General features: G+C 40.5%; 1 protein-coding gene across 1 annotated transcript in view; it reads right to left on the bottom strand.

Annotated features, from left to right (window-relative positions):
* Window positions 1-5,332: 5,332 nt before the first annotated feature.
* Window positions 5,333-22,906, bottom strand: part of LOC126146398 (brachyurin-like) — a 35,543-nt gene continuing 17,969 nt past the window's right edge. The window contains exons 4-7 of the mRNA XM_049915618.1: window positions 21,669-21,847; window positions 16,372-16,470; window positions 7,824-7,963; window positions 5,333-5,808 (exon numbers count right to left, since the gene is read on the bottom strand). Of these exons, the coding sequence (XP_049771575.1) occupies window positions 5,635-5,808; window positions 7,824-7,963; window positions 16,372-16,470; window positions 21,669-21,847 (592 nt within the window). The 3' untranslated portion in view covers window positions 5,333-5,634. The remainder of the gene's footprint in view (window positions 5,809-7,823; window positions 7,964-16,371; window positions 16,471-21,668; window positions 21,848-22,906) is intronic.

Below are 22,906 nucleotides of genomic sequence, written 5' to 3'. Positions count from 1 at the left end.
GATCATAAGGCGTACCCAGTAGCAGATATAGACTCAGATCAGATTTTAGTAACTATAAAAAAATAAACGTCGTGTGATTAGTGCCTCCCGTCGGGTAGACCGTTCGCCAGGCGCAAGTCTTTCGATTTGACGCCACTTCGGTGACTCGCGCGTCGATGGGGATGGAATGATGATGATTAGGGCAACTCTACACCCAGTCTCTGAGCGAAGAAAAATCTCCGACCCAACTGGGAATCGAACCCGGGGCCTTAGGATTGAAATTATGTCACGCTGACCACTTTTTTTTTTTCATTTCATTTTGTTCGTTATAGTTCGTTGCAATCGTTCGTGGCGGGCGTCCCCAGACGCCCTTTGAAGTTCGTTATCGATCCATTCACTCAGTTTTTTTATTACAGAGGCAGCTAACCCCCTGACCGAACACGCTGAGCTACCATGCCGGCTACCACTCAGCTACCGGGGGCTGACGGTAAAGAATAGGCTAAAGCGTAAGAGAATCGTGCGAAAGAATACATTTGGATAGAATTGGCGTACTGACCTACTGAATAATGACGAGGTGTGTCCGAAGTTTACTATGGCGGTAGTTACTGCGATAGTGAATACCAAAATAGGCATTTCAGTTGCAGAGAAGGAGTGTCAGAGAAGTTGGACAGATGAACATGTATATAAGGACGGTATTTGCGAAAACACATCTGGTAACAGAAGAAATCAATTGATCGACGGAAGAAATAGAAGACAGCAATATGTCACATAGGAATGAAATAAATAGGGGCAGTGGCTGGGGGAAAGGTGCGGAGAAATCTAAAAACCATTGGTCATCGGAAGGACTGATTTAGCTTGGAGGAAAGTCCAAACAACCTTCGGTGAAATCAAAAGCAATAACCAAATAAGTTGGCACAGTGGTTAGGACACTGGACTCGCATTCGAGGCCGGCCTGAGTGGCCGAGCGGTTCTGGGCGCTATAGTCTGGAACCGCGCGACCGCTACGGTCGCAGGTTCGAATCCTGCCTCGGGCATTGATGTGTGTGATGTCCTTAGTTAGGTTTAAGTAGTTCTAAGTGCTAGGGGACTGATGACATCATATGTCAAGTCCCATAGTGCTCAGAACCATTTCATTTTTCGCATTCGCGAGGACGACAGTTCAGTCGCACTTCCGGCCCCTCTGATTTAGGTCTCCGTGGTTTCCCTAAATCACTTCAGGTAAATGCCGGGATGGATCTTTTGAAAGGGCTCGGCCAATTCCCTTCCCCATCCTTCCCTAATACGAGCTTGTGCTCCGTCTCTAATGGCTTCATTGTCGACGGGACGTTTGACACTTATCTCCCCTCTCCAAAAGCAAGAGTGTTAGAATTAAAAGTGCAAGAGGAACTGCACTGTTAAACTCGGAAGAGACAGCGTATTGGTGGAAAGAGTATACAGAAGGTATCTACGAGTGTGAGGAAATGTCATGACGTTATAGATGAAGAAATTGGAGCCGATATGGAAGACATAGGAAATCCGTTATTAGTCTGAGTTTAACAGAGGTTTGGAAAACTTTTGGTATAATAAGTCATAAGACAAATGTAACATTCCTGCGGAATTTCTAAAATAATTTCAGGAAGTGGTAACTAAGTTGGTTTCTAGAAACTTTAAATCCAGAGACATATTATAAACTTTCGGAGAGCTCTAATCCACACAATGCCAACAGAAGCACGATTTAATAAAAGTCAAGACACGTTCATAGTACTCGTCGAATCAGAAGAAAACTTTCGTCAATGCGTAATGGTGCAAGATGTTAGATGTTTCTACTGCATAGGAACTAGTACTATTTATTTCATGTTTTAAGTGCTGGTGTAGGGGTTACCGACTGTACTATTTGTGTTGCTATTTCTAGACTTGGTTCTACATGTTGCACTTGTGCTGTCATGTTGTATGTTTGCGTGCATGTTGCCATATCCGTGAATGGATACCATAGGTGGGAGGGTATCCTCGGAACATCGACACTCACCTCCTCGAATGGCTTAACCCATATATTGAACGAATGTCCCATTGTTTCCGTTAGTTATTTTAGGTGTTACGCTCGTTATGTTATGAGTCTGTCTATGACTGAGTTTGTATCCTCCAAAGTATCATGTTGTCGTGTTTGTTGTGTGTCTGTTAGAGATATGTTACAAGGATTTTCGTGTCTATAGACGTCATACAGCTTTCTTGAAGCCTTATCAGCGATTTTCCCTAGAGCACACCTTTTTTTGGGTCCCATAACATTTCTTTGATGTCGTCGTTTGCTTTTATATGTCTTACGTGTGTGAGGGCGTTGCAATGTAATGTCACCTGTTCTGGTGAGCCATATGCCCCCCAGATGCATGTAGCACTCTAGCTGAGTCCCACGCGGTTCAGGTGGCCGGTCAATAAGTGACCCATGCCACGGGCTGGATTCGGATGTTTCAACATCAGTCATACACTTATATTGGAGATAAAAGAGAAACGTGACGGCCTTTGTCGGTCGTCTCCCACTCCCATCATATATCAAGGCTCCAGATTTTTAGCTGACGCATGTCTACAATATTTTCCCCCATTTTAACCAGTATGCCGGCCCTTTGTGGTCGAAGAGTGATTTCAATGGGCCAAGACCTCAGAACACGCACAAGGCTTCTACCGCCTTGAAGCCAAAAGCGCCAAACATTCTGAGTAATTTGCTCCTCTGTCTTCGCCTCACTGTGTTTCCATTGGTCACTAGACACAGGCATGCTCTCGATGAAAATAAAAGGATGGGTTACAATATGATAAAACAAAGACTGGATGAACAGTAGAGAAAAGAAAGACGGAAAGTAACTTTAGACCACTACGTTGTATGGAAATTACTCTTGAACTGTGAGAAACCGGAAAAGAAGAGAATCAAAAGTTCGAAGTGTCGTACTGCAGAAAGATGTTGAAAAAGAGACGGCCTGACGAGATAAGAACTGTGGACTCTCTCCACAGAGTCAGCGAGGGTGGAACCGCATGGAAAATACGGAGAAGAAAAATCGACGAGATACTAGGACATGTGTTAAGACATCAAGGAATAACTTGAAATGGTCCTGTAGTCCCCTTTCATCATCATTTTATTTGCTTTCCAGTGCCAGACATCAAGGAATAACTTGAAATGGTCCTGTAGTCCCCTTTCATCATCATTTTATTTGCTTTCCAGTGCACTTTGCATCCTACAGAACAATTCGGGTGTTTTCGTCGCTAAACTTTGTACCAGAGAAGACTGAGCTATCTAGCCGTAGCCTATTTCTTTCTACGATTTTCAAGAATCATATGGTTGTTCTGTTGGTTCTTTTCAGACTTGCAAATGCGTCTATAACGCCATTATAATTCTTCCATGTTTTTATTTGTAACCCAACTTACTTCCATTATTCCATAAAATGTTTATCCCTTGTCCTCCTATACCAAAACTGGCTGGCATGCGTGAGTAAGTGAATGTGGGCGTGTTTCATTATGCTGTACGGTGGTTTAGTCTACTGCAGATAATCAGCGGTAGTCTTACAGAACGGTCAACCCTTGTAGTTCTCAGATAAGCAAAGAGGTTTGTTCCCTTTGCGTGAAAGTTATCGGTGTTAGGTTGGTGGCGGAAGCCTCATCTCTGGGCTTTCCTGGCCACGGGGTCGTGTGGGATAAGTTTTAGTGTGAGATGGGCAGTTTGCTTCCAGCTCTCCGAGGGTCTGCAGTCGAGGTCTCTTCGAAGAAGGGTGAGTTGATTTAACCGCGTGGCGAATTGTCTCATAGCGAGAGGGGAGTTTTTAGCTTCAGGTCTTAAGTGCGCCCTCGGTTCAGTGTGAATGTTTGAGTGGCTGTGACTGCGTGTGTACACATTCTAACTTTTTCCGAATCTTGGTAATTTTTGCTTCTTCGTGAATTTTCTTTGTTTCATTATCATATGCCCGTTGGAAACCATCCACGTGGGTTAATATTAGAGTTTGTTGGCCCTCTGCCATTACCCTTTGTCTCTTCAAGTGTGTCCTCTGTAAAATGTTAATTTTTCACGGCTGTGTGGTTTAATGTTGCTAAAATTTGGCCACGTTACGTAGAAGTTGTGTCTCCGCGAACCACGTGGGCACACGAGTTAACTGTGAGCCTAACTTTCCGGTGGCCCCCTGCCTCTTTTCTAGAGTTTACTTATTGCTCTGATTCTGGAATATTAAATATATCCTGTCCGGATTTATCAATTGTATTTGTGGTTTGTGATTTCATGGTAAGCGCTTAAGCGTGTATGTGTGGCTCTCGTTGAGGCGGTTTCTCCAAACCGAGGTTCAACTTTAAATGCAACCGTCATATTCAGATTCACTCTTTTATTTAATCATTTTTCAACACAGCAGAACAAGCCTCCTAGCATGTTAGTATTGGGGTCGTCCTTGCTGCTCTTTGAGTGAATGTGTGTCTGAATGCGAGTATTAAACCTTTCCCGTCCTCCTCTAATTACTACCGCGATTATAAATTAAGGAGACTCCATTGTGAATCGTATAGCGTTTCACAAGCAATTGTACGTAGTTACCAGGCAACAGCAGTTATGTAGATGTCTTATATTAATGTCTCAAGGAACAGATAATTTTGTTTCAAGTCTTATCCTGTATACCGATCTTACGTCTCCTTTACCTACGCCATTGACCTTGGAGTTTCCTTGTTAGCCCATCCATAGCGTTTCCATCCGCGCAGGTCCAGTAATTAGTGTTCCCTTTTTTTAATTAAAACAAATTCTTTAGAAGAGATCTTGTTTTCAGGAATGTTGATGCAAGCTGCTCTAAATCACAGTGTTCGCATTCCTTTTACTTTATTTTAATATTTGATTCTTGTGAACGATCCCTGGATCATATTAATAACTGCATCCCATTTTATGAGTGACATTACAATGAATGTTCTTTTACGAGTTTTTTTCTGATGACTAAGTTAGTTAATTTTCCAACTCAGTCGAATCTCTTGTTTGTCGTGTGGCTAGAATTGGTGGCGACCCAATTTTTTACTTTGATTTTAATGTCAGATAGTATTTCCATTTGCATGTGGTTCTTTTAGACATCAGGATACAGCTCAGGGCTCCACTCATTTTATAAACCCCATTTAAGTGCGGTCACTTACAAACTCCCATGGTACTCGAGGGACAAGTAGAAGGTAAATACTGTGGGAGAAGTGGAATATATTCATTAAATAAAATAAGGCGTTGGGTGTAAGTCCAGCTCTAAGATTACTTGGCACTGGAAGGGAATTCGTGTCAGGGGGTATCAAACGTGCCAAAGTACTGATGCCACACCTCTCGCAGAAAGAAAATAAAGAAATCTGTAAATTTAATCATTTGCCCTTTATACTATATTGCGTACGCACAATAATCGAATTTCGTTACTTGCTCTCCTTCCTGGCGCTGCAGCTTTAATGTTCAGTTCGTTCAGTTTATTGTTGTGCAAATTGCTTCTCTTTTCAAGTGTGCGTTTGTGTTTCTTTCGAAGGTCGTAAACAGTTCAAATCGTGCCAAAGTTCTGTAAGGTGCACTGTTGTCAGGCGGGGACTCTACTAGCGAATGTGGAATTAAGTTCATACAACCATAAGCACGAACTGAATTTATTAGCACCCACAATATCATGTGCGCCACTCGCACGTGCTAGACAGCGCCGTCGTTGGCGCCCCGCCTCACGAGACGGTGACGCCGGCATTCTCGCCGATCCAGTCGAGGAAGGCTGTGACGCGCATGAAGACGTCGGGCTGGCCGGACTCACAGTCGTTGGCCGTGCCCCAAGAGACGACCCCCACCACCAGCGGCTCGCCGTCCGACCCAGTCACCGCCAACGGGCCACCGCTATCGCCCTGTAACCGGAAAAGTCTGCTGTTCATGTCTGCAAATGTAGACTCCTTAACTACCACTATCCGCTTCGTATAATCCAAACCATGAGCCCTCTCTGACGGAAATTTCTACATCTCCGTCAACAAATTCCAAACTTCACTCAATCCAGTAGAAGCCATAGTTCATTTATAATTCTCATACGAACCTCAACTGCATTACTACGAATTTAATCCGACACCTCGAGAAAATCACACAACGGTATATGCTGTGAAATAGCAAAATTAACACAAATGAAACCAAAGCACTCAGATTTACATTACAATGAAGAACCCATGCTGGACAAGTTCAGTTGTATGATACTGCTGTGCCATTACTTCCAATGCTGACAATTACATCGTGTCAATCCTTGACTCTCATCCTGCTTGGAAATTTCATATTGCTGAAACAAAGCAATGTTGATTTTTCCAACTTAACTTCACGATGAAATGAGAAAGATTATTTATAAATATAAAATTAATGCTACGGAATACATATCTCAACGTATGGATGCAAACCACAGATCACTGCCTCTCACGTCGACATATTCTACACTCAAGTCCTACAAAATAAAACCCTTGCAGTATTACACACATCTCCACGGTTCCTATCAAACCAACGTATCCATTAACCACAACATTCAGTCCATATCAGTGCAGTGATTAGCACAGTGGAGTCGAATTTGGGAGGTCAAAGGTTCAAATTCGCTCCCGGCCGTCTAGATCCGCATTTCCCGTGATTCCCCTAAAGCGTTCCACTCAGATTGCGGGATGGTTCCTTTGAAAGGTCACGGTCGATTGCCTTCCCTGTTTTTGAAACATTCGGAGCTTGCTTCCTGTCCCTAATGAGTTCGTTGTCGACGGGATATAAATATCGGATTTTTCTTCTTCCTTCTATCTTATCATTTATTCGGACAAAAGCCACAACGTTTTTCAAAAAATCAGCTGTCTCCCTTCACTAGGCTAACAGCCTCTGTTGCCTCTGTTAATAATGCCTGCAATCAACCTACTGAACCAACCATTGTTGCATTAGATTCTGTATCCATTTCTCTTTATAATGACTTCGTTTCATTATTATGTCTCTCCATAATAATCATTTCATAAATGTCGTCTCATGACAGAAACCATAATTTTAATGGGGCTTCAATCATTAAATGGGCTTGAGGCCAATAAAGTCTGTGGTCGTCTGAAAATACAAACAATATTTTCTCTGAAGACTGCAACACAGCAAATATATATGTGAGAGAAGTGAACGTTATAGTACAGTCTGGGTACTTGAGAATACACATGCAATAAGGATTATGGAATAATGCTCAGTCTTTGAGAATTCCGTATGATATGAATCAGTATGTAATGAGAGTCGAAAAAAAACTCTGATTAATTGTCAACAGCAATTTTGCTCAAACGTTACAGCACTTTTGGAATCATGTGGCAGTCGGAGCCCCTGTATCCACAAATTAAAATAACATGTCCAGCATGTCTTCTAGGGAACTAATTTTCGTCGTGGAACGAAAACTACTTACGTATTGCATGTAAATAACAAATCTACACGGATGTTGTAGAAAACTCGGACGTTGGTAATCCAAAACGGCGGCAGAAGTTAGCTTTCTTACATGGACATTAACTCACGCTCGTATTCCTTGAGGTAGCAAATGAAATCATAGCAGGTTGATATGCGCCGGATATCATTTGATCTTCCTTAAATTTCTAACAAGGAAACGTTAGAATTTCATGTTTTTCCAAAATAGAATGCCTTGTTCTTACGCGTTCAAAGGGTGCTGAGCAAAATCATGGCCATATCGGGACTTATTTTTATGAGGGAAGAAATTTTAAGAGGAGAGACTACTTAAATAGGCGATGAGTGTGTCGGTGATCGAGGTGACTCTGTGAAGAATTTAATGAAACATGGTGTGCAATGTATTTCGGTAGTACCTTCTATAAACTTTCTGATGTAAGAAAATGTCCCTTAATTTCTGAATGTTTTTTGTGGAACGCGTACTTACATAGCAAGTATGCTGACCATTAATGCCCATTGCACAGATCGCATTGGAATCGACAAGTTCGCCGTATATAGCCTGGCAGTCTGCGTTATCCCAGATATGCACATCAGCGTATTGAAGGTAACCAGCAACAGTCCATGCATCTGGAAACAAGGTAAAGAGTGCAAAAATGAATACGTCAGCATGGTAACTTCAATTTCTAGGAGATACGAATGTATGATATAATAAAATGAGATTATTTGCCTTCTACAAGCGATACTGCAAATTTATTGTAAATCATTATATGAAATTATTGGGCATTGCCTCGCAGGACTTATTGCAATGTTAAGTTTCTGAAAGCAGTGTTATTTACATCTGACGTTTAAAACTATGTATACAGTATTACAACTAAATCAAGTGTAATAAGTCTAGAAGTAGGCAAAGAAAAACATACATTTCACTCGTTTACATAATTTTTATTTCCTTCTATATTGCTTTCCGCTGGTCACATAATGCTACACGATCTCATTAGCATCACTGTAACGTGAAACGAATTGCAATAGTTTCATTATTCAATTTCATTTCAGTGTTTCTTCTACACCACACTGTGAGTTGTGCCATGATCAGAATCTGTAAAATAAAACAGGGAAAGCAACAAGAAAAGTCAGTGATCTTGCTTACAGAACACTCGTGAGGTGATTCCAGGATATTCCTCAAATGTGTGGGAGCCATACCACACTAGGCTAGCAGAGGTTATTGAATGTGTGCAAAGAAAGGTAGGACGAATGTTCGAAGCCTTCTTTTAGCTATGTGAATTTATCATGAAGATGCTGAAAAGCCTAAACCGACAAACACTCTAAGATGGAAGGGAACTATTCCGCAATTTGCAGTGCTATTTGCAGTGTCTGTTTTTGGGTTTAGTATATAATGTCTTTAAGACGTGCATACATGTCTGAAGACCAGGCACTGCTACGATCGACAGCTATATGAAATGGAAGAAATGTATTCGAAATTGCGAATGCACTCATAATGCAACTGCACCATTAGTGACACCGAAAATCTGTGCCAGACCAATGCTCGAACCCAGATTTCCTGCTTTACGTATGTGGTCGCTGTGGTATCATGTATCAATACCACCCCATGAGCATCATTACATTGGTAATGGGATTGAAAGTTTTCCTTGAATGAGAATAGCAGTCGTGTGGAATCAAGCGGCCCCAGTGGTGTGTGCCAGCTAAGCCACACCTTCACTGGCTCTGTACCAGGAGCGCCGTCTGCCAACACGATAAAGGGCGGTTGGTAGCAGTGACTCAACCCACTCACACTCGGAGCCACATCGCCACTTGTCGCTAAGCAAACGCCATCAGACTTCGACTCTGACAGCATAGTTCCTGCAGTAGCCCAGAACAACTCATCTATGTTGTCATCTGTAGCTGAACTCTATTCTTGCTGCATCATTTGTTATGCATCTTCCTACATTTGGAGAAATACAAGTTAAGTAAATGTTCTGTTTGCTGTGTTACTTCTTCGCTAATCATTTCTGCTCTTGTTCAGCTTTCCCACAGTGGCAGTTGCCACACCACTCCGCAGCCTCCCTCTCCTTACTACTGTGCAAGAAGGGGTACACAACAATCGCCCTAACCACAATGGCTGACCGAGTATGCTTCCATGTATGCATGTCTGAAGGACATTGCATAGAACATCGAAAACACAGACGTTGCAAATAGTATTAATACCTAGACAGGCCACAAAAATAATAATAAGGTCCTGATTTGTGCAGGAATCACAGCAATTGTACGAGTGGAGGACATAGGCACTCAGTGACATATGGGAATTTGGGTCGGTCCTGGACATGTGCTTGGATAGCCGAAGTGGTCAAGGTAACTGACCGCGTAAAGCATAAAATCTAAGTTTGGGCCCTGGTATGGCACAGAATTTCATTTGTCACTAAAAAATTGTGAGTTACAGTCTAATGGTATTCACAATTCTGAATTCATTTCTCCTATTTCTCGAAAACGTCTCTTCTTATAGAGTCTCAAGAACCAGTACATACATTAATCCTTGTTCCATTGATCATGAATACGACATTTCATAATAATGTAGAATGTGTCACTTTAACATAAGTTTTCTTTCCACAAAGTAATTAATTAATTAATTAAATTTTTTTACAGTTACTACTTCATATCCAAGAATTCGTCTATTGATGGTTCAAATGGCTCTGAGCACTATGGGACTTAACATCTGTGGTCATCAGTCCCATAGAACTTAGAACTACTTAAACCTAACTAACCTAAGGACATCACACACATCCATGCCCAAGGCAGGATTCGAACCTGCGACCGTAGCAGTCACGCGGTTCCGGACTGAGCGCCATAACTGCGAGACCACTGCGGCTGGCAATTCATCTATTGAGTAGAAGGAGTTGTCAATCAGAAATTCTTTTAATTTGCTTTTAAATGTTGTTTGGCTATCTGTCGGCCTTTTAATACTATTTGGCAAATGACCAAATTTTTCTGTGGCAGCATAATTCACCTCTTTCTGTGCCAAAGTCAGATTTAATCCAGAATAGTGAATATCATTCTTTCTTCTAGTGTTGTAGCTATGCACTTCGCTGTTATGCTTGAACTGGGATGGGTTATTAATCACATATTTCATAAGTGAATATATGTATTGCAAAGGTACTGTGAATATCCCGAGTTCCTTAAATAAATGTCTGCAAGGTGATCTTGGGTGGGCTACAGTTATTATTCTGATTACACACTTTTGTGCAATGAATACTTCCTCTCTTAACGAAGTATTGCTCCAAAATATGATGGCATATGAAAGCAGTGAATGAAAATAGGCATAGTAGGCTAATTTACAGATATATTTATCACTGTAATTTGCAATAACCCTAATAACATAAGTAGCTGAGCCTAACTGTTTCAGCAGATCATCGATGTGTTTCTTCCAATTCAATTTCTCATCAATGCACACATACAGAAATTTTGAGTATTCTACCTGAGCAACAGACTCCCATACATAGTCTATATTTATCAATGGTGTTAAGCCATTTACTGCACAGAATAGTATAAATTGTGTTTTCTCCAAATTTGCAGAGGACCACTTAATAATTTACTGAATGACATTATTTGCAATTTCCTCAGCTGATTCTTGCTTCTTGGGTGTGATTTCTATACTTGTATCATCAGCAAAAAGAACTAACTTTGCATCTTCATGAATATAGAGAGGGAAGTCGTTAATATATATTAACAACAATAAGAGACCCAAGACTGAACCCTGTGAGACACCACTCTTGATACCTCCCCAGTTAGTGGACTCTGCTGGTTTTTGTAGACTATCTGCACTGTTAATTTCAACCTTCTGCATTCTTCCAGTTGAGTGTGAATTAAACCATTTGTGCATGGTCCCGCTCGTACCACAATACTTAAGCTTATCTAGAACAATTTCATGATTCACACAATCAAAAGCATTTGAGAGATCACAAAATATCCCAATGGGTGATGTTCGGTTATTCATTGCATTTAATATTTGATCAGTGAAAGCATGTATACCATTTTCTGTTGAAAAGCCTTTCTGAAAACCAAACTAACATTTTGTTAGCGCTTCATTGATGCTACTCTTGAATACATTACTTTTTCAAGAATTATTGAGAAAGCTGTCAGAAGTGAGATTGTGCGGTAGTTGTTAGCATCAGATATATCCCCTTTTTTATGCAATGGTTTAACAATAGCATATTTCAGTCTATCTGGAAAAATTTCTTGTTTGAGTGAGCTACTACATATGTGGCTGAGAATCCTACTTATTTGTTGGGAATATGCTTTAAGTACTCTGTTGGAAATGCCACCAATTCCATGCGAGCTTTTACATTTGAGTGACTTTATCTATTTTCCTGATTTCAGTAGGAGAAGTGGGTTGAATTTCAATTTTATCAAATTGTATAGGTACTGCCTCTTCCATATATTGCCTTGCATTTTCTAATGAATAGCTCAAACCTATTTTCTCTACAACACATAAAAATGGCTATTAAAAATGTTTTCTACTTCTGACTTGTTGTTAACAAACTTTTCAAAAATCAGATTTTCAAATGTGTGTGAAACCTTATGGGACTTAACTGCTAAGGTCATCTGTCCCTAAACTTACACACTACTTAACCTACATTATCCTAAGGACAAACACACACACCCATGCCCGAGGGAGGACTCGTACCTCCGCCGGGACCAGACCCACAGTCCATGACTGCAGCACCTCAGACCACTCGGCTGATCTCGTGTGTCAAACTTTTAATTGTGTTTGATAAAAATACTGTCTTCCTGTGCTCTCAGTTGCCCTGTTTCTCTTTTCGCAATATTTCAAATTGTTTTAATTTTATTATCAGATGTGCTAATCTCAGACATAATGCACATACTTATGGACTTTTTAATGACTTTCGTTAATACAGTGCAGTAGTTTTTATAATGTTTCATTGTTTTGGGATCATTACCCCTCCTAGCTATAAGATACATTTCCATTTTCTGTTTAGAATATATTTTTATCCCTTTAGGAAATCAAGACTTTTTACATGGTTTATTACAATTATATTTCACTGTTTTATTAGGGAAACAGTTTTCAAATACACTCACAAAGGTATCATGAAATAGGTTAAATTTCAAAGTAGCATAATGTTCTCTATACATCTCTTCCCAGTCTACGTGTTGAAAACGTTCCCTAAAATTTTGAGTCTTAAATCGTTAGTGGAATGCACTATTTTGGAGGACTGTTTTGCCTTACTGTATGGAGTTATATCATATATTGTAACTAGCTGAGCATCATGATCAGACAGACCATTCTTAACAGGAAAAGTTTTTATTTGATTTAAATTATCTTGGCCTATGAAAACGTTATCTATCACTGTGCTGCTTTCCTGTACCACCCGAGTAGGAAAATCCATAACTGATGTCAAATTGCAAGAACCAAGTAATCCTTCAAGGTTAAGCTTTCTATCAGACTCTTTCACAAAATCTACATTGAAATCCCCACAAACGATAATTTGCTTTCCATTGTGTGACAGGTGGCACAACAAAGAAATCAAGTTTTTCAAAAATAGTTGAAAATTTCCCAATGGGGACCTATACATGGCTACAATTATAAAAGTGCCTTTATTTAGTTTAAACTCACATGCACATTCTTCTATGTATTGCCCTACACAATATATTTTTGTTTCCATATTTTTCACACTGTGACTGATTTTAACATATATGGCAACTCCTCTTCTCTCCATAGTGTCTCTACTTACATAAGCTGAAAGCTTATATCCATCTACATTTATCTTTTGCATACCTGTGTTTATATGATGTTCAGACAGGCATAGTACATCTATTCCACCCTCAGTTACTAAATCTTATATACAAACAAGAAGCTCATCTACTTTGTTTTTTAATCCCCTGATTCCCTGTCAGGAAGCCTTTTTCGAAAGTGTAGTCATGTTTGGAGGTGAAACATGGACAATAAATAGTTTAAACAAGAAGAGAATAGAAGCTTCCGAAATGTGGAGCTACAGAAGAATGCTGAAGATTAGATGGGTTCATCATGTAACTAATGATGAGTTACTGAATAGAATTGGGGAGAAGAGGAATTTGTGGCACAACTTGATGAGAAGACGATATCGATTGGTAGGACATGTTCTGAGGCATCAAGGGATCACCAATTTACTATTGGAGGGCAGCGTGGAGGGTAAAAATAGTAGAGTGAGGCAAAGAGATGAGTATATTAAATTTATTAAGCAGATTCTGAATGATGTACAAACCACAAAAACATCAACAACAACAGATGAATTACCACAAAATATTATGCCATATGAAAGCAGTGAATGAAAACAGGCATGATAGGCTAATTTACTGATATATTTATCATCATAATTTGCAATAAACCTAATTGCATAAGTAGCTGAATTCAAAAGTTTCAGCCGATCATCAACGTGTTTCTTCCACTTGAATTTCTCTTCAATGCACACATCCAGAAGTTTTGAATATTCTGCCTTAGCAACAGACTTTGGTTGAAAGTCTGTCAATGGGTTTATACAATTTCCTGTACAGAACTGTATGAAATGTGTTTTCTCAAAATTTAGTGAGAGTCCGTTTGCAGAGTACCACTTGGTAAATTTTCTGATTATTTACTGTTTTCTCACCTAATTCTTCTTTGTTGGGTGTGATAACTATACTTTTATCATCAGCAAAAAGAATCAGGTTTGCATCTTCGTGAATACAGTGTGGCAAGTCATTAATACATATTAAGATCATCAGAACCAAGACTGTGGGACACCGCTCTTGATATCTCCCTAGTTAGAGGACTTTACTGACTTTTGCAGACTATCTGTAATGTTAATTTCAACCTTCTGCATTCTTCCAGTTAAATACGAATTAAAACATTTGTGCAGAGTCTCATTCATACACAATACTTATGGTTTTGTAGAAGAATTTCATGATTCACACAGCCATAAGCCTTTGAGACAACACAGAAAATCCCAAAAATCCCACTGGGTGATGTTCGGTTATTCATAGCATTTAATATTTTATTAGTAAAAGCACATATAGCATTTACTGTTGAAAAGCCTTTCTGAAAATCTTTCATTTATGGAAATATGTGAAGTTACTCTTTAAAACATTATTTTTTTCAAGAATTTAGGGTAGAGTTGTCGGAAGTGGGATTGGGTGATAGTTGTTAACATTAGGTCTATCCCCTCTCTATGCAATGGTTAACAATAGTGTATTTCAGTTTGTTTGGAAGAATGTTCTGTTTCAGTATCTACTACAAACATGTCTGAGATTCGTCCTTAACTGATGGGAACAAGTTATTATTACTCTGTTGGAAATGACATCAATTCCATGTGATCTTTTATTTTTAAGTGACTTTATTATTTTTCTATTTTCAGCAGAAAAAGGGCAGCTGCATTTCAATTTTATCACATTACATAGATATTGCCTCTTCCATACAGAGCCTTGCATTTTCTGATGAGCAGCTGAATCCTATTTTCTCTACGACACGTAGAAAGCAATTATTAAAAATATTTTTCACTTCTGACTTTTTGATACCAAATTTATCAATACTTTTGATAGAATCACAGTCTTTTTGTGCTCTTGGATGCCCTGTTTTCCTTTTACAAATATTACAAATTGTTTTAATTTTATTATAGAGGCGCTAATTTAGACAAAATGCACATGCTTCTGGATTTTTTTCATGACTTTTCTTAACACAGTGCAGTAGTTATTATAATGTTCGACTACCTCTGGATCATTACTCACTTAATCTACAAGATACGTTTAGCTTTTCTGTCCACAAGATTTTTTATCACTCTAGTAAGCCTCAGCGTTTTAGATGGTTTCTTACTATTACGTTTCACTGCTTTCTTAGGGAAACTATTTTTCACTTACTTTTATGAGAATCTTGTGATTATCTCTAGTATCTAGGTGCGATGGAATAGGTTAAACTTTAAATTAGCATCTGATTCCCTGTACACCTCATACCAGTCTAATTCTTGCAAGCTTTCCCTAAAATTTGCATTTGTTAATTCGTTAATTGAACACACTATTTTGGAGGACTTTTTTACTTTATATGCATGGAGCTATGTCATATACTTTAACTAGCTATGCATTATGATTAGAAAGACCATTCTTAACAGGAAAAGTTTTTATTAGATTAAATTTATATTTGTGTATAAAAACAATATTCATTAGTGTGCTGCTTTCCTGTACTATCCGAATAGTCAAATTGAAAGACCCAAGTAATACTTGAAGGCCATTCTTTCTATCAGACTCTTTCAGAATACCTATGTTTAAATCTCCAAATACAATAATTTGCTTTGTCTGGGAGACAGCACAACAAATAATCCAAGATTTTCAGAAACAGCTGGAAGTTTTCCAATGGTGATCTGTAAACAGCTACAATTATAAAAGTACTATAATTTATATTATTATTTAAGGCATGTATTTCTGTGTTTTGTTCTAAAAATGTTTTTTAGTTTCTAAATGTTTTACAGTGTGCATGTATGGCAACTCTTCGTCTCTCCATAGTCTCTGTTGGTCCATCTTGCATATGGTGCCTGAAATGGCATAGTGAAATGCTGAAACTGGTAGCACCTTAAGATAACAGCTGTTGGTGAATTTCCTTCATATTGACTGTCTGTCCATAGCGTCTCTACTTACATGTGCTGAAAAATTATATCCATCTACATTTACCATTTATATATGTCTGGCTGTGTGTTGTTCAGGCAGGCATAGTACATCTATCCCACCCTTAGTTTCTAAATCTTCTAAACAAACAAGAAGCTTATCTACAGTATCTTTTAATCCTCTGATATTCTGATGTAATATAATAACATTATTTTTCACTTACTTTTATGAGAATCTTGTGATGTTTTAATATCTCTAATATCTGCCAGTGTGAGCTTCTCATTAAGCTTAACTTCATTCCGTGTTATATCATTGGATACTGATCTTAGCCTCCAAAAGAGATACTCCCATGAACTTTAGTACCCATTAAAGATATTTCTATCTGTGATCTACGCAGTGTAGATGTAGATGTAGAGGCAGCTCACCGTTGCTGGTGAGTCCCCACCCAGTGACGGTGGCGTCGGAGCCGGCGAAAGTCTCACTGACCTGCGACCTCGATGGCAGCTTGATTGGCTTCACATAGTCTGCAACGAGAGGCAAAAGCAAAAGTTAGATTAAGTACTGAATCTGGCCGTATTCGTTTATGCAAATTATCTGTATTTTTATTGGTTCGTAGGCAACCAGCAGTATCACCGCTGGAAATGGTCAGGAGACGAAGTATTTCTCGTTTAAGTTATTTAAAATGAACATTTTCGGATTCTAATAGTGAGAGGAAAACATTATTTGGTAACGCAAACTTGACATAACTAGAGCTACGGAAGAAATGTTATTTGTAGTAAATGCCTTATTATTATTTATGTGCTATAATAATATGATATATACGGTTGTTAATAAATGTATACGGTGCTATCAACAGCTTTTAAACGACGCAGTGATAGCTACGTCCTTCTAGAAACTTAGTTACAATCATAATCGCAGATTACATACAAGATAACACATTACTTTTCTGAACGTTTTAACTGAACTGAAAAGAAATTACACATTTCCTTAACGAGAATCATTATTGTGTGGTTGTGTATTACACCAGAACTTTTCTACAGCGGTAAGTTCACCGTAACTGTAATTAAGGTAGACGGCTGTTCCACAAGAGGGACAACTTCAAATGGCTCTTAGCACTATGGGACTTAACATCTGAGGTCATCAGTCCCATAGACGTAGAACTATTTAAACCTAACTAACCTAAGGACATTACACACATCCACGTCCGAGGCAGGATTCGAACCTGCGACCGTAGCAGCAGCGCGGTTCCAGACTCAAAATCAGGCCGCGCCCGTCACGTTTTGTGGTCTTCCATCGTTCACCAGTCCCTCCAACCATGTGAAGACCCCCCCCCCACCCCCCAACCTCCCAGTTTAGTATACAGCTGACCGCCCCCGTGCTTTACCCTCACTACAACCAATTACAGAGTATGTAAATTTGTTGTATTGGTATGTTTGGACACTCAAGTTACGTCACACGGTTTACTAATCTGTTCTCTGGTTTCCTAGGTTCGACATTAAGAATGGGGCGTCCTACTACGTGATACCTTCATTCTCGGCACCGACTTGTTTTTTTAATGGCCAATGTCTTAAACAAAGTTTATAGTCTTTGATACTTTTAGTCCTTCATCTGCAATCAATTTGCACATGGATGCACATGTAGGTCCAATAGCTTAATTAACTTCCTGCTTCTCGATTTTCAATCTTGCAACACTTTTTCCAGTTGGTTTTTCTTTATCCTTGTTGTATAGGACTGGTTAACGGATTACGTTTCTCAGAAAGACGCTCTACCGATGATATGTTATTTTATGTTTCTTGTATTGTGTTTTAATCTTATTTATTTCATTTAACTACGGTTCTTTTTGCCATATTGCCTCCTCTCGTGCATTATTCGCCCTAATGCTCTGTTCTTTATAATTTATTGACTACTTCCCCTCATCATAATGTTGGGTTCTGTGACTATGAAATTTGATGGCCTTTCCGTTTGCTAATTATGTGACACTACTGTAGGTACTGTTGATTCAGTTTTATTTTTAGTGGCTATCCTTCTTTTTTAACTTGTATAGAGTACAGGCTTGCTTTATTTTCTATGTACTATCACCTGAAGATGCTGCTTTAACGTAACAAAACCGGTCTTGTGAATAAATTATCAGTTAACAGCTGTTGGGGGGGGGGGGGGGGGGTTGGGTTGTTTGGGAAAGACCAGACAGCGAGGTCATCGGTCTCATCGGATTAGGGAAGGATGGGGAAGGAAGTCGGCCGTGCCCTTTCAAAGGAACCATCCCGGCATTTGCCTGGAGCGATTTGGGGAAATCACGGAAAACCTAAATCAGGATGGCCGGACGCGGGATTGAACCGTCGTCCTCCCGAATGCGAGTCCAGTGTGCTAGCCACTGCGCCACCTCGCTCGGTAGTTAACAGCTGTTAGTGGTTTTATTCAAGTTCAGTTTACCATCACTTTTCGTCGACTACTACCACAAATTTGTGATTATGGTTGTCGTATTACCAACATTTGATAATAAAAATGTCTCAACAGGCCTCTGAAGGTGCATCGGCGCCGACCGACCGCCGGTCATTCTCAGCTCATAGGCGTCACTGGATGTGGATATGAAGAGGCATATGATCAGCACACCACACTCCCAGCTGTTCACAGTTTACGTGAGCAGAGCGGTGATTCCTCAAATAGCTCCTCAATTGGCCTCATAAGGGCTGAGTGCAGCACACTTGCCAACAGCACCGGACGATCATCCATCCAAGTGCTAGCCAACCCGACGGCGCTTAACTTCGGTAATCTGGCGGGAACCGGTGTTACCACTGGGGCAACGCAGTTGGCCTTCTAACAATAACCTTTCGTAACAATAAGATTCATTTGTATGTTGAAAAATAACGATTTACAGTGCTATGAGGAATTAATACCTTTCAGCCTGGCTATATAATTAAGAGACATATTTCTAGATAGAGTGTGCTGACATTCAGTCGATTTATAGACACTTAGAGCAAAATTCATCTGCGCATAAGACTTACCTCTGACACTCTGAGTCATTACCTCGTACTTCACAAATATCAAGCCTACTGTGTCTACTTTAAAATAATCAGGACCGAAACCGTGGTACTAGCACCTATGATGTACAGACTGTAAATCTGTTTTTGCGATTAATATTTTACTTCCCCTAAGGAAGAAAAAATAAAAAAATATTGCTCCACAAATCATAGGATTTCCGTATTAAAGTTCCTGTTGTAATTAGAGAACCACTGCTTAGAATGACATCAAATTTGAAAAGCACACACACACACACACACACACACACACACACACACACACACACATACACACACACACAGACACTCACAAACACGTGCGCGAAAATTTTACCAAAAGACGGCTCTGTAAGTGTCTTAACGTAAATGCGGTAGGCAACAAGTGACAGATGAATCCTAATACAACAGTTGTGGTTTGAGTTGCTCATTACGCCATCCGTACTGTTCAGTATGTATGACTGCACAAGTTCGGCAGTCAGCAGTTGTGGCACTCCTAGGTAAGACCATCCACCACGGCAACATCGTACGACATCAGATGGGAAAAATCGAGGTCGAAAAACCACATAAAAAGCAAAATGTCATTGGCCTTTATCTGCCGTGAGACTGGAGCAAGACCTGTTGAATATGCTATCCACCGTTTTCTGCAACAAGTGAGAAACAATGTGTTCCACAACAAACTGAAGTGCCTCAGGGGTCACGTTCAGAATGCGTTGAGCAATGCGTCTCTTCAGCTGAGCTACGTTCGTAACTGGAGCTCTGAACACAACATCGTTCAGACAGCCAGAAGTCGGCCGAATTGAGATCAGGTGATCTGGACGGTGAGGCCGTAGGGAAATGATGGCTGATAATTCTTTCGTTTTCGAAATGCCTCTGCAGCAGCCGCTTCACGGGCTGTGCAGTGTGCGGAGGAACGCCATCTTGCATGAAAATGATCTTACCCACACACCCACGGTGTTAAAGGGTTGGAATGGCACACGCATGGCGTTTATCAGTGACGATACAGGTAATAGAACACACAGGACTCACATCCTCGAAAAAGTACGACCCTGCAACAAACGATGCCGAACGACACGGTGAAATTTGAAGAGTGAAGCAGTACCAGTTGATGTGCGTGCGGACTTTTCGGTGCCCATATTCAGCAATTCTGCGTGGAGATGGCAATGGGTTTCTTCTGTTCACAGAATGGTCCATGGTCATTCATAGGCCACCTCCACGCGAGCAAGAAATTCCAAACCGATCGTTTGTCTTGCTGGCAGGTCAATAGAAGGCAGCTTCTGAACATGGGTGATTTTGTAAGGACAGTAGTGCAGGATATTTTGTAGGATTTTATGCACTGTGCTCGCAGGCATGTCCATTGTTCGGGCAATTCCGTGTGCACTGAAAGTTTGCACAGCACCGCTCGAACCCTCCTGCAATGCTGTGACCACGTTTCGACACATGTCGGAAGAACTGCTTTTCTCCCACTGATTGCAATGCAATTAAAAAAAATCCCGTATTTTCGAATTTTGTAGTCATTTTCTCTAGACTCTTAGCAGACATTGGACCAATGCCTTTTTTCATAGTCTTGAGTGTCTGGAAATTCTGCAGGGCTACTGGCGCGTAGCCACCGTTCTTGTAAAATAGTTTTACCAGCAATGGGCGATCCTTCATAGAGACAGTTATGTTGGGCCTTCAGGACGTGTGCCGTGCGTCTGTTGGTGTGCATATTCTGACGTTTATAGCGACAGATATTGGTCAAATTTTCGTTAACATTTGTTGGTTCCATGTCGTTTCACCCTGCGTCAATAATATGCTTTTGAAATTTGACTTGACTCTGAGATATTGTACTGTTTCTACAGCGTTTTTGAACGGGAACTGTGATTAAGAGCAAAGTGTAACATTTTCGTCTATAAAAATATTTAAGAGTATGATAAATCGATAAATTCTGTGTTTCATAGCTCCAAATTCTATGTATTTTGAGTTACTTTCACTTTCGAGAACAAGGACACGATCTCACAATGCTGTCGCTGTCAAATTTCTTAAAAGCCGGCCGCGGTGGTCTAGCGGTTCTAGGCGCTCAGTCCGGAACCGCGCGACTGCTACGGTCGCAGGTTCGAATCCTGCCTCGGGCATGGATGTGTGTGGTGTCCTTAGGTTAGTTAGGTTTAAGTAGTTCTAAGTTCTAGGGGACTGATGACCACAGATGTTAAGTCCCATAGTGCTTAGAGCCATTTGAACCATTTTTTTCTTAAAAAGAGACTCGACCACAAGATAAAGTTCAGTAAAAAATTTAAAAAATAACGGTGGCTACCCATTTTTCATAAAAATAGAAAAATTAAAAAAATCGCGTCTTAGCTTTGTGATACTTGCCGAAAATAAATTCCCTTCTGCTTCTCTCTTCAAAGATTTAAATCTACAGTAGTTCATTCCAATATGATTCGCTTGCACAGAAATAATTACACTTTTGAACGGGACCAACCCGTATTAGCAATGTGATAACATTCAAAATCATTCAGGCAAACCTCACGCCATATCTCAAGCACGTGACGTTGGAGCCAGTGTTTGTCGGTGACAATTTTGTCCTGTGCGTGTGAATGCTAACTCCGTAGATATTCAAACCGTAGAATTGTGACTTGGAAGCCATATCAGCACTAGGAACAGAAGTATCTAAGTATCTCTGACCTCCATCCCAAAAACCTAGACGACATTTCAGTGGAGACACTCACCGGTGATGGTGATGGGATCGGACCACAAGATGACGCCGACGTCATAGTAGGCGGCATTGCCGTCCGGAGTGTAGAAGGCGTCGTTCTTGATGGCGTCGGTGGTGGCGAATGACTGGCTGTTGTCCCCAGACGTGGGCCGCGGCTCCAGGCCTCCGAGCAGAACGGTGAAGAACGAACCGCTGCAACAGGGCGTGAGCAGCGGCTCAGTCACGCTTTACCTCAGCACATCTCATGAGAAGGCCGACATACTGCATTAGGTATCTGAAATTGTTCACAGTGGAAGATCATAATACGGTATATCCTTTTAATCGTCCCACGAACTTCGAAATGACAGACATTGCGATAACTGACAGCGGAATAGAAAAATAAGATCAACTGCTTTGTAGTAGAAAGGCTTGTGCACCAGATGAGATACCTGTGAGATTCGACATGGTCTGGGGACAACAGCCAGTCATTCGCCACCACCGACGCCATCAAGAACGACGCCTTCTACACACAAAAGGACTTGTTCCCTTTCTAGCAGCAGTTTATCATAGATCGCTGGAGCAAAAAGGGGACCATAGGGACTGTAAAAAAGCGCACGTCACTCCCATTTCATAGAAGGCTCGTCTGCAGATGCACATACATGCACGATATATCCTTGGTGTCAGTCTGTCGCAGCATTGTGGGACGTGTTACATGTTCATGTATTACGACTGTTTTGGAGAAGGAAGACCCCTCCGTAAAAATCAGACAGTATTCTGCGAACAGAGATCTTGCGAAACTCAGTCCGCTGTGTTTCTCCGTGAGATGTACAGCGCTGGTGACATAGGCGCTCTGGTTGATGCCGTGTTCCTAGACTGCGGAAGGCGTTTGACACTGTGCTCCACTGACGTTTACTAAAAAACTAAGAGCTTAGCGAGTATAAAACCAGACTTGCGAGTGGATTCAAGACTTCCTTGCAGACAGAGCTCAACACGTCGCTCTTGACGGAACAAAATCGACTGATGCAAAGGCAATTTCCACAATACCCCAGGGAAGTGTGATAGGTCCGTTACTTTTACAGTGCACGTAAATGATCTAGTAGAAAGCGTGGAAGTTCTTTAAGATTGTCCACAGAAGATGCGGTTGTGTATAAGAGAGTAGCAACGTCAGAAGACCGTAACGATTTCCATAAGGATAAAATAAGGGAAATCAGAGCTCGTACGGAACGATATAGGTGTTCGTTCTTTCCTCACGCTACACGAAATTGGAATAAT

The sequence above is a fragment of the Schistocerca cancellata genome, chromosome 2, assembly GCF_023864275.1.
Source record: "Schistocerca cancellata isolate TAMUIC-IGC-003103 chromosome 2, iqSchCanc2.1, whole genome shotgun sequence".
Classification (NCBI taxonomy): Eukaryota; Metazoa; Arthropoda; class Insecta; order Orthoptera; family Acrididae; genus Schistocerca; species Schistocerca cancellata.
This window is presented reverse-complemented; position numbering and strand designations above follow the sequence as displayed.